At 34.9% G+C, this 15,475-nt stretch overlaps 2 protein-coding genes across 2 annotated transcripts; both read left to right on the forward strand.

Annotated features, from left to right (window-relative positions):
* Positions 1-5,365: 5,365 nt before the first annotated feature.
* LOC104850422 (olfactory receptor 4N4) lies at positions 5,366-6,292 on the forward strand. Its single transcript, XM_010607383.1, has one exon. The coding sequence runs from the start codon at positions 5,366-5,368 to the stop codon at positions 6,290-6,292; it is 927 nt and encodes a 308-aa protein (XP_010605685.1).
* Positions 6,293-7,302: 1,010 nt separating this feature from the next.
* Positions 7,303-13,003, forward strand: LOC104850442 (olfactory receptor 4N4-like). The gene is made up of 2 exons (XM_010607421.1): positions 7,303-7,375; positions 12,258-13,003. Exons 1-2 carry the CDS (start codon positions 7,303-7,305, stop codon positions 13,001-13,003), a joined length of 819 nt encoding a protein of 272 aa, XP_010605723.1.
* The last annotated feature ends 2,472 nt before the right edge of the window (positions 13,004-15,475 follow it).

The raw sequence follows: 15,475 nt of genomic DNA on the forward strand, positions 1-15,475 counted from the left end.
TTACTAAAAAGCTTCTGTACTTCAAAAGAAACCATTAGCAGAATTAAGAGACAATCTACAATGTGGGAAAAAATTTTTACCAGCTGTACCTCAGACAAAGGACTATTATCAAGGATATATAAAGAACTCAAAACAATTAGTCTCCCCAAATATAAAGACCCTATTCAAAAATGGGCATCCGAAATGAACAGACAAATGTCATACAAAGAAGTAAAAGCAGCAAGAAAATATATGAAAAAATGTTCCACATCACTGGTCATTCGAGAGATGCAGATGAAAACAACACTGAGATTCCACCTCACCCCACAAAGAATGGCTGCTATCAAGAAATCACACAATAACAAATGTTGGCTGGGTTGTGGGGAGAAAGGAACCCTTCTCCATTGTTGGTGGGAGTGCAGACTGGTGCAACCACTATGGAAATCAATATGGAGATACCTCAAAGAGCTTAGACTGGAGGTCTCTTTATATTTTTGTAACATAATGCATCTTGCTCTCTTTTTTCCCCCATGTTATACTCCTCCCACTTTTTTCTGAACTTGAGCAAAATGTGTTTGAGTATGCATTGTATTTACTTTAAAAATTATGTTTAGAATTCAAAATTTTAAATATCTCTATTTAAAATAAAAACCATACAGTATCCACTAAAGCTTATTCTGCTTTTATTATTCTCAACTACTTTTCTGCTTAATAATGTTTACTTTAAAAAAAAACAGTTTCTAACCACTTTGGCAAAGTGCAGGAGATGCTTATTCTTAAAATGAAAACAACAAATTCCAAGACCACGATGTGATGTATTTAAAAGGACACTTCCCCTTAAGGAATTCATTCTACAGCAAACAGTTATCTTCTTGAAGAAGGATTACTCACAAGAGTCTATGTAAATAGTGCTATTTTCCTTTTTGCCTATTTCTTGTCAACTCTACTGTCTACTTGACCACATAACTCCTTTTCTCTTTATATCAGAAATTTATCAGTCATGCATTTTTTTCTCTTTTAAAATTTCAATGTAAGAAATAACCTATGTGGCTTTCTATCTATGTAGATTTAAAAATGTTGTCATCCTAGAATCTCTGGCTCTGATGGAATCTTGATTTTAGTACTCAGTGGCAGTGTCTCTTTACTGACATTTGAGTACTTCTATCTAGCATATCCATAGTTTCATTCTTTGACTGTGTGTTGTTGGCATCTTAACAATTCCCATTGAAAGTTTTCTGCGAAATTTTTAGCCTTCATATTCCCAAGGGACATTTTGTATGGCATCATAAATTAGTTGGGTATATCATAGACTAAGAGGCTACTCTGTGAGAACAGCTACTTAAGAACAAATGTGCAAACCTCAGTCATTAACTTTTCCATTAGAAGGAAGTGATATCTGACATGTGAGTAGTGTGGGGTTGTTAAGAGAGGTAAATGTCTTTGTGCTTCTTCATAAGTATAAGGAATAAGAAAGAGATGGAAACAGATATTGGAACTTTTCAGATGGGACCTCAGCTGCCTTGAAATGAAAAGATAAATGATTATTGCAGAAATAGACTAACATGTAAGATCAGAAACCAGTAACAACAGCAGTGTTTTACTTATTCTCAATAATATATCTGGAGCTCCTTGGGATATTTAAAATTACTTTATAGGGGATATATGGTATTTTAAAAAATATTATTAATTTGGGGAATATTAACACTTAGTCCTAAATTTAGATACAATATATTAACTGAAACAAGTGAGGGAAAATAATTCTAATCAGTGCAGAAATGTTATGCTGAAGGCAGCAGAGAAAGCCTTCAAAAATTTCATGATTCTGCATAAGACTAGCTCTGACTTGGTTCCTGTACTCAGCAATGGTGAGTGTCTCCTTTGGCAGACAGAGCTAGCACACACCAATCTAGGACTTTTACAGCTGGCTCAAGTGAAATTTCCATAAATGTTTATTTTATAATCTCTCAGATTTAAGCAGTTATCATTATCCCAGAGATTCACTCCAAAAGCAGGGATAGAGAATCTGTATTGTACATTTATTTCTTAGAAACAAACACACTTCTCAACAGATGTATTTTTCCTGGTTTAGTTTTGTTTTAATTGAACTTGAACATGCCCCATAGTAATATCATTCTCATCTTATTAAATTTTAAAATCACACAGGGGAAAAATCCCAGGGTGAAGAAGATAATGTGGTTGTAATTAAAATTTTCCTGAGCCAAGAATGTAAGCCAAGATAAAGAAATGCCCAACCTAGAATTTCTTCTATGGCATTCATTACTTGGCATTGTAAATCATGGCACTGAAGAGCTTTAGGGGCTAATAATTCCATGCACTTCGATAGTGCTTATTAGAGCCATCACCGTTGGTATAAGGCAAGTATTTGATATTGTTCTTTAACTACATCAGCATTTCTCAGGACACTCTGAAGCTGGTTATTCTATCTGCTAATGAGTTACAAACTAAATAACATATCACATTACTGTTTTTGAAAGTTTGTAAAACCTGTCTTTTTTGGCAAGGTTATTTAATGAGAAATTTCATTCAAGTGTAAAGGTAACTGATCTATTATTTTATTATTTTATTTTTTGTTTGTTTATTTGTTTTTTGAGACAGGCTTTCACTATGTAGTTGAGACTGACCTGGAACTCACTACGTATCCCAGGCTGGTCTCGAACTCACAGCGATCCGCCTGCCTCAGCCTCCCGAGTGCTGGGATTACAGGTGTATGCCACCACGCCTGGCAAATCTAATCTGAGGAATGGGAAATAATTTGAAGTGTTTAGAGTACATTTGAAGACTATCATTCAAGGAAAATTATTTAATATTGAAACATCAATTGAATAATTATCAAAATATTTGAAGTGAAATAATTTCACTATTTTTTAATCTTGTTTAAACAGAAAACAATAGTGAGGCTTCTTCAGTATTAATGGAAAGGCAATAGTGGGGACTAATAAAAAAGAACACTGAAAAGAAGAGGATGAAAAGAGCATTGAAAACTAAAAAATACGGAAAATAAAAGAAGACGAAAGAATGCAAGTAAGAGAGAGTGAAGGGAAATGCAGTTAGGGAACAACTATGAGAGAGAAAAGGTAAAGGGAGATGAAAGCCGATTCAAATATAAAAGTGTAACTTCAGAAAAAGTACAGAAATTAGATATTTATTCAGAAGGGGGTTGAAGATAATAAGAGAAATCCCTGTATTTTAAGAGGAGGCAGGAGGAATATAAAGAAATATGGGAAAATGAATACCTGCTGATGGGGAACAAAACTTCAAGTACGCACTCCGTGAATTTCCAACAAAACCCTGCCTCTAGCATGAAGGGTGTAGTAGGATGTCTGCCTGCACCACCACTCCTTATGCTCCCTGCTCTGCCTCTGTACTAACTGCACCTCGTGCGTTTTGGGTGAGCTGAACTGGAAATAGGATGTGCAGGTAACGGCAAGGATTCCAGTTCCTAAGTTTCTATTCCAACTGCCACTAGTAGCAGAACTTCTCTTCATACAGTTAGAACAGAAAACTTGTGTTTGCAGGAATTTCTGTGCTTTTGTTTTGCAGGTACTTCCTTTTCCTGAGAAATGTTCATCCTATCCTATGAACACCTGTGTACGTGAGCATGATGTGAGAATCCAAGGCGCCACAAAGGAGCATAGAGAGGGAAAAAAACGGTGGACAGTGCATCAAAAATAACAGATAGGAATGAATGCCATACAATAAAGAGGCATTGGAGAAGAGAAATGGATGAAAGGGAATGAAACACAAAAGGCACAGTGATTGAGCCTGCAACACCCAGACTCTTACACATTTCTTTTATGGCCTACATGCATCTTTTATTTCTGGAAAAATTAGAAAAAAAACAACTGCATAATAATGTGAAAGATGCACACAACTGAAGAGTAAGTAGAGAGTCTTAATTTATTTTTCTAATGGATTTCATGCACAGGAGTAATAAATATTAAGGACCACAAATGGCTAAGTACAAGATAAAAATAAAAGAAAAAGAGCAAGAAACAGAAAAAGAAAGACAGATAGGCAGACAGAAAGAAAGTGAGGAGTAATAAGCCAGTTTTGATGGTGCAAATGTAGATTTCTGTACATTGCTTTTGCTTGGGGTACGATGTCCTCTTGTACTTTGCTCAGGTATGTGTTTCATGTGTACATATGTGTACATATATGTTATGCAATATGCTTTTTCAAAATTCTAAATTTTAATCGTATATAGAAATCTGTGGTATTAATTAATCTATTAGGATTATATGTACAAAGTTGAATCTTTTGATGTTTCAAATAGAAATGCTATTTAAATACTTTCATTTTTTAAAATTTGAGACTTTGTTGATTCTTTCTCCTTTTTGTATGCCTTCATTTTCTCTCCCTTTAGTCAAAGCCAAAGAATTTCTCTTTCTTGCTATTCTGTGCTTTACATTCAATAATAATATTTAAAAACTTGTTCAATGTAACTAAAAGTATGTGAAATGTTGTTCTATATCAGACTGTAATATTTTCCTCTATCTCAAAATTTTCAGCTTTTAAAATTTTTCAACTCTTCCATAAATCACTTTGAGCATGTACCAGCAATATATATTAGCAATATATATGTATCTTTTATTTGTGTACTTCATATTCAACTCTAGCATGATTTTATATAAACTACAAAACTCAAAAACAGAGTTTCAAAAAACAGAATACAGTAATAGACAGTAATTACGAAAATTCTACTTTATTGTTTTCGTGTCTATAAATTATCATGTTCATACCCTCTGGTTGACACATTCTGTATTTTGAAATTACTATAGAGATAAGCTTCTGATCTTCTTTTAAAGTGACCAAGAGTTCTGTTTGTTTACACCAGGTTTATGTCTTGATATTCTATAGAGAAAAAGAATATATTTCCATAATGTGTAGTTCTTATTTTTAACTTTTTAGGTTAGAGTTAGGTATAATTTACATGTAATAAATATGTGTCAATTGATATACATTCAATAATTTTAGTAAATACATACACATGTTAAACCATGTTAAGTATGGATCATTTCTTTCACCTCTACAAGCTCTGTCTTTGTTCTTTGCTGTCAATCCACAACCAATCTGAGGAATTCCATATCTGGGGAAAGCTTTTTCTCAATCATAAAACATTTCATATTTGTCATATAAATTGGGAATAAATTTGGGGCAATCACATCCCATCTATGTGAGAGAATAGTTGAATGAAGTACAGGATCTAAGCAAAAGACGGGGTATGGCTTTTTGTTGTTGGCAGTTATGAAGAACAATGGTGGAATACAGATGTGGTACATTTGCCTTTAGCTTCAGAAGATCCATGATCTAGATGTGAGAGGTGGAAATCAAGTCTCTGATCCCTGACAGGCTATAGGGACAGGAGATGGAGATAAACAACAACACAGTGGTGACAGAGTTCATCCTCCTTGGTCTGACCCAGTCTCGAGAGATTCAGCTCCTGGTCTTTGTGCTGATCTCAGTTTTCTACCTCATCATCCTCCCTGGGAATTTCTTCATCATCCTCACCATAAGGTCAGACCCTGGTCTCACAGCCCCCCTCTATTTCTTCCTGGGGAACTTGGCCTTCCTGGATGCATCCTACTCCTTCATCGTGGCTCCCAGGATGCTGGTGGACTTCCTGTCTGAGAAGAAGGTCATCTCCTACAGAGGCTGCATCACCCAGTTGTTTTTCTTGCACTTCCTTGGAGGAGGGGAAGGCTTACTTCTTGTTGTGATGGCCTTTGACCGCTACATCGCCATCTGCCGGCCTTTACACTATTCAACTGTCATGAGCCCCAGAGCCTGTAATGTAATGCTGTTGGTTCTGTGGCTTGGAGGCTTTGCCCATTCCATTACTCAGGTGGCCCTCATACTGCGTTTGCCTTTCTGTGGTCCAAACCAGCTGGACAACTTCTTCTGTGATGTGCCACAGGTCGTCAAGCTGGCTTGCACAGACACCTTTGTGGTGGAACTCCTGATGGTCTTCAACAGTGGTTTAATGACCCTCCTGTGCTTCCTGGGCCTTCTGGCCTCCTATGCTGTCATTTTCTGTCATGTTCATAGGTCTTCTTCTGAGGGGAAGAACAAAGCCATGTCCACATGCACCACTCACGTTATTATTATACTTCTTATGTTTGGACCTGCGATTTTCATCTACACTCGTCCATTCAGGGCCTTGCCAGCTGACAAGGTGGTCTCTTTTTTCCATACTGTCATCTTTCCACTGATGAATCCTGTGATTTATACCCTTCGCAACAAAGAAGTAAAAAGTTCCATGAAAAAATTATTGATTCAGCATATAGTTTGTTAATGAATATTATAACGAAACGTTAGGACAAGAGAGTTCTGACTGGAATTCATTCATTTATTTAACAAATGCTATTTCTTCACTGAGTACTTCTCCTTTGTCAGATACTATCGTAGGCAATGAGGGGACAATTATTCTAATAAGAAAAAGAATTTCGTATATTTTAAGTACAGAAAAAAAAGTCCAGAGTAGTTGAAGTACAATGAATATGTGTGTGAGGCTTAGGGGTGAAATTTAATTTAACATGTAAGGGTTGAATCACTAAAGTCTCTTATGCTAAATAAAGGTATTTATTATATTTTAATTTTAGTAACAATTTAATATTTTAAGCAAGAGAGTAACATCTATAACACTTTTCTCTATGTGTTAGAGGAACATCAAGATTAATATTAGTCTATGGACTAATCTTAGTAAAACACTGAGAACAAATGACTTTCTTGATGTGTCTGCCTCTACACAGCATTTTTCCTAAAAATCTAGCACTTGCTCTCAACTTTATTTTTGTCTGTCCATCCCTGGACTGGATAGACAAATTCTTTTATAACTTTAGGACATTTTTCTGGTGCCTACTTTTGCCATTCTAGTTCAACCTTTCTTATCATCTAGCATGGCAGAAGACTGTTAATTTCACAAGTTTTTTTACTCTATTGTGCTACAAAATGAATATTTACAAAGTGTTTCCTAAACAAACCTTTCCTTTGCCACCTAATTTTTAAGTGTTTCTCTTTGCCTATAAAACAGAAGCCAAATGTGCTATATGGTAATACTATTACCTAATATCAATATTTCACCTTTATCACCACCACTAACCAAGCAAAATTCTTCCTAGTGAATCTAAACTCTGTGTAGGTCTTGGGACATGCATTACATTTTGCTTGTTGGCACACCTTTGATCCTGCCTTCTGATTAGAGCTCTTTACTATGTCTCCATCATGTCCATTTTCTCTTCCCCAGAATTTTCCTACCTTTCTACACAAAGATCAAGTTATATTTCATCATCAAATTAATTCCACATGCACTTGTCAGGCACCCACGAAACAGAATCTTATCCCCTGAGACTTTCACTTCTTAAACTACTCAGAATAAGTAAGACAAGTTCTTATAATGGAGTAGGCTGAGTAAGTAATACTTCATGTATGGAAGTACAAAGATCATATGAAGAAAGAGATGTGGATGGGAGAATGCCAGCTAGAATTAGTCTTTTTTTGCATGTCACCCAGCCCCTGAGAAGGAGTGCTGTGCAGTGTTTGAGGGGTGTAATGGCCACTACTAGATTGCTCTTTCAAATCTGAACTATATCTTAGCTTTATTTTCTCCCTCAATGTGGTCCACATCCTTGTCCACAAGTACAATGTTCCCTCATCTCGAAAGAAACCTCAAGACTGCTGTAGCCTTATTATACCACTTTTCTGTGGGTCTTAGGTAGAAAACTTAACATCTTTCTTACACTTTTGTATGCAATCAACTTTTTCCCAATTATGTAGCAGTCTCCTCTAGCTCTGGTTTAAATACTGTGCTCATGATACATCCGTTCATATCCCATTAAGAGGGTCACCTTCTCCTGAGAAATTGCTGTATCTTACACTAAGAAGTTATTCGCTCTAAGAAGAGTTATGCCTTGAAAGTCTTCATGAGTTTTTAAAATATTCTCTCTGGTTGTGTCCTTGTCATCAGAAATATACTACATCTGAGAAAGACAATCATCTTGAGGCAAAATTTAAAGGGATACCAAAAAGATACAAAACAGTGTTATTCAATATTTTAATCAATACTTTGAAAAATCAAAAATAATGTTAAAATCTCTATGAACAAAGTACTACATTTTAAACAGAGCAGGATCAGTGCCAAGCTGGGCCATATTAGAAACCAAAGCAATGAGAAAAATCAATATAATGGTAAAGTCTTTATTGAAAAATTTCAGTCTGTTCATTTTTTCATCTAGCCCACCTTTACATATATCAACAATCTATTTTTATTTGTTTAACCATTTCCCTTTTTATTGTAATATATAAATTAACTTCTCTCAAGCTTCTATTTACTTCTGAACTGAGAAATTTTCTTCCCAATAGTGTTTCATCTTAGTCAATAATAGAATTTTAGTTTTAGAACTCAGAATTAACTCAGTGTGTAATGTAATGCATTTAAAAATATTTAATCCTTTCAAAGTTCTGCTGTTTCCCTTTGCCTAATTTAGTTGATAATAAATATAGTCAGTCTAATAAGTCCCTTTGATACATTCAGTGGGTTGAGGTTGTCTCAAATCCCACAAGTACTTTCTTCGATACAATACAAATAGGAAATATTTAAAATCAAAGATTTCCTATGTGACAACAAATATTTATGAATAATGTCAAGAGTAGTCAGTTAAGATCTTAGGAGGAGGAGTAGGAGGGTGGGTGCTTTCTGAAAATAACTCAAGACACTTGGATGCCCAAATTTCTGGACAATCTTCATATTTGCAAGAAACGGGAAGGAAGGGACAAAAAAATCACTGTAATTGGTCTTCTATTCCATCTGTTGCTTTGGAGTGCAATGAACTAAGGGTCATATTTCCAGGAGGAATAAGCAAAGGCTAAGGTCTAAGTTCATCAGTTTAGTGCTTTCTATCTGTTCCTCCTATGGATTGTTTAGGATTACTTTAATTGTGAAAAAATATTTAATTCAGTTATCATGATTGACATTAATAATAGGATTGAAGAGTTGATGTCTGGTGTTAAGGATCATATAAATGACTGAAATGTGTTATTTTTCTTATGAGGTACAGAAGAACAGGAAGGAATATACAGAAGGCTAGGCTAGGGGCTGCAGATAAAAACTTGGCAGATTTTATGCTTCCAGAAAGCAGATACAGAATCTTGACCACTTCAATTCTATACTGAACAGATAGAATGTTTCTTTTCTTGTGGGTGGTCCTATTATTCACCCACAAAACTAAAAGAGAGACAGTTTTTCAACTGAGATATGTAAACCACTGGCTATACTAGCAATTTCTCTGGAAGCTTTACTGAACCTTCAAAACTTGTCTTTGTTAATTCTTCAAAATTTTCAGCTACTATCACCCCAGCGTATTCCCAAAGACACCTATAAAAGATGACGTGGCATTGTGTCCATAATGTTCAGTTATTCGTTAACATCTAAATACTTTCAAGCTCAACCTTGGTTCAAGGGATACTTGAATGAGTTACATATTAATAGTTACATATTAATACTCAATACAGTTCTCTATTTGATAGAAGAAAGCCCGAGTTTCTGATGGCTAAATGCTTTCTCAAGGACCACATAGAAAGTGAATTGTGGAGGAAAAAAAAAAATCAGAGAAAGAGATAAAGGATTCAAAATAATGGGGACCTTTCTTCATTGTTCCATTGTCTAAAAACTTGTCATACAGTGGAAATGTAGAGATGACTTAATCTGACCATTCCATTTCAATAATGAAATTTTTGAGTGACTATATACTTACTATTGTTTTATGCATTCCTTATGATCATTAGTGTTAATTGAATATGTGCTCACATTTTTCAGCCTGATTCACACATTTTACAATGTATTATATAATTTTATAATTAAATAACTTGCAAATTTCAATCAGTGTGCTGACAATTTCACCCCTATTTTTTGGATTTTTTTCAATATGTTTATTTTATTAGGATGATATTAATGAGATTTATTTTTTAAAAACAGATATATTATATCTTTTAAAAAGTTTTTTAAAAGTCAGTTTTACTTGTAAAAAAGTTATATAATTGAATGAGAGGCTCAGATTTTGTAAACTGTGAAAATACCATAAAAAAATAAATGGTTAACATGGAAGGATGAGTTACATTAATTTCAGAGTAAAAGAACATGGATGAATTTTAGGGGAAAAAGAAAATTATAAAGAAGAAGAATTAAAGAAGCAAAATAAATTGGGAAAGAAAATGAGGGAAGGAGGAGGGAAAGGCAATAAACTAACAAGGAAAAAGATTTAGAAATATAAATTAAGCAAATCAGTGATAAGCAACTTGTTCATAAATGCAAAGGGAGAGAAAGAAAAGTGAGAAAAGAAGGAAAGAGGCGTTAGAAAATATTTCAGATATAAATAAACAAGACTTTGGCTCTCTGAACACTGAGCTATAGGACTGGCCTGACCAGTTTGGATACCAGGAAGCCACTGAGTTGCTTTCAAGGCTTCTTAAAACTTGTATCCTAAGATACAAGTATAAATTATTGCTAGTTTTTCTTTTCTATTTCTTTCCTCTTGCTTCCTTTGCCCTGACCTTCCTTCTCCTCCCCCCACCCCCTCTTTTTTCTTTTTGCTATTTTTGCAGTGCTAGGAATGGAACTGAGAGCCTCGTAGTTGCTATGCAAGGCCTGCACTAACGATCTGTATTCAGAGCCCCTTGAACGCATTTTCTGTCCAAAGTTTTCTCTCCTCTATGCTCCTCATATTCTGCAGCACTTTACTTAAAACAAATGTGCTATTTTACTAAAGTGGCATAAGAGATGTTATTTATTACATAGTGTTATACTTTGCTGTAGACCAACAATTTTCAAAATTTAAAAAACAATGCATCCCTATAATAAAATATTTTTGAGCATATATCTGGATATATACCATTGCGGCAACATATTTTACATGACAAGAACTAAGAAGTGAATTTTAAAAATTATTTCAGTGATGCTATATGTTATTTATTGTTACATATAATACTGTATGTATATATATTACATACATAATGATACATACACAACAAATGTATATAAAGCACTATTTTATTTCTATACCTCTAATAGATCATCATGTACATCTTTTGGAATGAACATACACCACTAAACAGATTAAGTTTTAAATCTGAATTTTATCTACAATGCATGACTTTTAAAATTTATATAGGTTTGAACTTCTAACTCTAAAATATAGATGCTAAAGTAGACTAGCAATATTATTTTTAATTATTCAAGTACATGGAAAAGCACGTCCATTGATTAAAGCTGTTAATAAAATTGTCTTTATTTAAGCTGAGCAGGATACATGTTCATTCTTCTATTATTTGTCAATTAGAGAAAAAACTAAAAGTCATTCTGTGATTAAATAACATAATCAAGGAAGTTTTATTTTTTCATCTTTGGAATCAAGGAATTGGATTAGAGTGTTTTATGATTACTCAGTTTTCTACACTATAATTTTGTGAATTAAGATAGACAATAATATAATAAGTATATTAATAAAATTAGTGTGTGTTATAGATAAAGAGGTGGGTTGTAAAATATAAGTATTTGAGATTTGAACCAAACTCATTAAGGCCCATGAACAAGATGTGGAGTAGCCACAGGAGTAGTGTCACTGGAATTGAGAGGGGAGTATCACTAAGGTGAAAATTGAAGTTATTGTTTGGGATCGTGGTAAACAGTTTGACTCAGAGTATGCTATAGAATACCAGACTAGAGGGTCAATGATAAGATGCAAATTGATAAGAGAAGAAAGAAGGCAAAGCAACAAGTTATCAGCTATGAAGTGGCCATTCTATGGAAACTGAAGGGAGCAGATAGCTAGTAAAAGTTTTGTGCTACACAGATGAGGACAAGAAAGGTATGATCACCAAAGAAGAAGCTAAGCTTCATGCATCATAATACATCTCCAACAATTCAGAGATCTTGGTAACTGAAGTTGTGTTCCATCTTGATGATGAAAGTTTTCATGTGATACAAGACGGTAGGATTCACAAATTGAGGATGCCAGACTTCTAAAGTGGAGAAGCACTTTGTTGAATGAGAATAAGGTTTGTGCTTTGAGAACAGTATTTGTCTTTATTTCCTATTTTAAATTTGGAGTATGAAGGGAAGTGATATTACACAGGACATTGGAAAGGCTTCAGAAGTATTTTAGCTGAAATAAGAATGTGTCAAATACTTTTAGCTGGTGAAAAAACTAGCATAGAGATGGCATACATAGTAGTTATAGGAGACTCTGCTCCCTGATATACTACAGGTGTGTTTGATGGAGAGTCAGACAACACAGTGGTGACAGAGTTCATCCTCCTTGGTCTGACCCAGTCTCGAGAGATTCAGCTCCTGGTCTTTGTGCTGATCTCAGTTTTCTACCTCATCATCCTCCCTGGGAATTTCTTCATCATCCTCACCATAAGGTCAGACCCTGGTCTCACAGCCCCCCTCTATTTCTTCCTGGGGAACTTGGCCTTCCTGGATGCATCCTACTCCTTCATCGTGGCTCCCAGGATGCTGATGGACTTCCTGTCTGAGAAGAAGGTCATCTCCTACAGAGGCTGCATCACCCAGTTGTTTTTCTTGCACTTCCTTGGAGGAGGGGAAGGCTTACTTCTTGTTGTGATGGCCTTTGACCGCTACATCGCTATCTGCCGGCCTTTACACTATTCAACTGTCATGAGCTCCAGAGCCTGTAATGTAATGCTGTTGGCTCTGTGGCTTGGAGGCTTTGCCCATTCCATTACTCAGGTGGCCCTCATACTGCGTTTGCCTTTCTGTGGTCCAAACCAGCTGGACAATTTCTTCTGTGATATGCAACAGGTCGTCAAGGTGGCTTGCACAGACACCTTTGTGGTGGAACTCCTGATGGTCTTCAACAGTGGTTTAATGAACCTCCTGTGCTTCCTGGGGCTTCTGGAAGTAGTCAGGAGTATTTTAGACAATGAAGACAGAATTATCAATAAGGCAGGTACAGTTATTGCTATGTTGGACATTATGGAGAGAAGATAATCATTAAGACAGAAAATTAACATTGTTTCTGGAAGATAGTTTTCTAAACTAACTAAAAGAAAAAATGAAACAATAGATTGTGCCTCTAGTTGTGAGTAATTAATCCATTTTTCATTGCCAAACAAAGCTTTCTTAGGAGATGACAATTTGGTTAACATTGGGTAAACTAAAGAAACCAACCATGAGCAATCTAGACAAATGGAACAGATAATGAGAAAAGCTGAAAATGATAGTAAAGTTTGTATACTTGAGGAACACAGCAGAATTGAAGTTGGCTGGAATACAGTAACATATTAAACCATATTTATTTTATATTTATATTTGTATAAATATATTAAACAGTATGAAAATAAATATATATATTTGTATATATAATAATATGAAAATGATTAAAGTTGGAAATACTGCTAGTGTCCAAATAATACGTGTTCTACAAAAATGACTGTAAAGAATTGTAATTTTATTGTAATTACAGTAAGAAATCATTTTAAGTCTTTAGGCAACAGAATGATTTTTCTATTGCAAGTTCCAAATGACCTAGGGGTGTAAATTCAAGATTCTGAGCAGATATCAGAGTTGGAAAATAATTAGGAAAAATTTATATTTTAAAAGATTTTTAACTTCTATATTTTGTTCCATAAGATAGAGAAAGGCAAAAAGCTGGTTATTTTCATTAGAAAAGAATAATAAAAATATTTTCCTTTCTATTTTTTCTAGAGTTCTATGTTTATTCTTTGAAACATTTTTCTAAGTAGTAGGTATTTATTGGATAAATCCTAGATTGATTGTACCTTGCTATAATGATAACAATTTATTGCCAGGACAGTCAAGATTCTGTGTCAGATAGCAGAAACCATGATAGTTATTTTGAAGAAAAACATGACAATATAGATAATTCATTGGTCACCAAACAGGTGGAAAGAGTAGACTATTGGCTGGGCATCAAAAAATGGAAGTTAACTTTATCAAAAGAGACCTAGGTTGTCAAGGGGAAGTCTTAGCTGCAATCTTTCCCATCTCCCATCTGAAGAACCCCCCCACTTTAGCCTGGGATCAAGATGATTCAGAATCTCCACCAACTGTCAGATCTGCCCTAGTGAAACAGAAGCCACTCCTGATACTGCTTTTGTAAGCAACTTTCTCCAAATTCGAATCTGGCCTAAGTATGTTGAACAGGCAACACTCAAGACATATCTGGGACCCCAAATGCAAGAGAATCTAGCTTTGACTTAAAACATATTTTATTCTTAATATTAATCAATGATTAAATATTTACGGATATAAATCATGTACATGATAAAAATATTCACACTCTCAATCCTCATGGTAACACTTCCCTATCCTTACTCTCAGTTTATCATCTTGATTCCTGTTTTACTGAGAAGAGGAGAAGAGAACCCCACAAGGTTTTACCACAACATCTCCCATATGCTTGCTTCTGTGACCAAGTTCCCTTTGTCTCTCCTGAAGCTGGCTGACCTGATATCACACCGAAAGTAGTCACCTCTTCTACTGTGCACTTTCCATCCCCCTTTCCTACTGAACTCAATAACTCTGGTAATCTTCCTTTCTCTTTCCTGTACCACTGATTTTATCCTCCCTCATTTTCATTTTCTACCTCAGCATTCTCCCTGAATATACCTTCCCTTGGCATATAATCACATTTCCTTCATTCTAAATAAGGCACATTTGCCAGTTTTCCCCAAGTGTCACTCATTTTCTTCCATCTTTCTACAGCAAAGTTCCTCAAGAGCTATTTATACTTTTAAGATGTTAGTTAACTTCTTAAGATAGTAATTTTAGGTTTGCACAAAAACTAAGGAGAAAATAGAATTCATTTATGCTCTCTTTTTTCAGTCTGCTTCCATACACAAACACACACAAGCACGTTTCCTTTACTAGGAACATCTTACATTAATGTAATATATTTTTTATCACTGATAAACATTAGTATTTTATTATTAAATAAAGCCTATAATTTACATTTGGGTTCACTCTGTGTTGCGCAGTTTTGTGGACTTTTACAAACATTATCTATTTTAACAAATGTTTGTCACCATTATGGTATGCTACAGAACGTTTTGTCTGAAAAATTACCTGTACTCCACTTATTTATCCCCCTTTCTTCCGTTTCCTGTCCAATCCCTGGCAGCCACTGATCTTTGTACCATCTTTACAGTTTTACATTTTCCAGAATGCCACATAGTTGGGGATCATATAGCATGCAAACTTTCAGACTGGTGTGTATATGATGACTTCCAATTTATTTCTTCCCCAATTAACCCTGTGATGCTAGTAAAACTCTTGTGATTATGTATTACATCCAGTGGTCCTTATTCAGTTCTTATCATGTTTGACCTTTAAGGAGTGTTGTCACAGTGGATCACTCCCTCTTCTTTAAGTCATTGCCTTCCCAAGCTTTTCTGACATCCTGGGTGTCCTTTCACCTAATCAGCTATTTTGTCATTCTTC

The sequence above is a fragment of the Fukomys damarensis genome, unplaced genomic scaffold, assembly GCF_012274545.1.
Source record: "Fukomys damarensis isolate Sample0158 unplaced genomic scaffold, DMR_v1.0_HiC HiC_scaffold_17, whole genome shotgun sequence".
Lineage (NCBI taxonomy): Eukaryota > Metazoa > Chordata > Mammalia > Rodentia > Bathyergidae > Fukomys > Fukomys damarensis.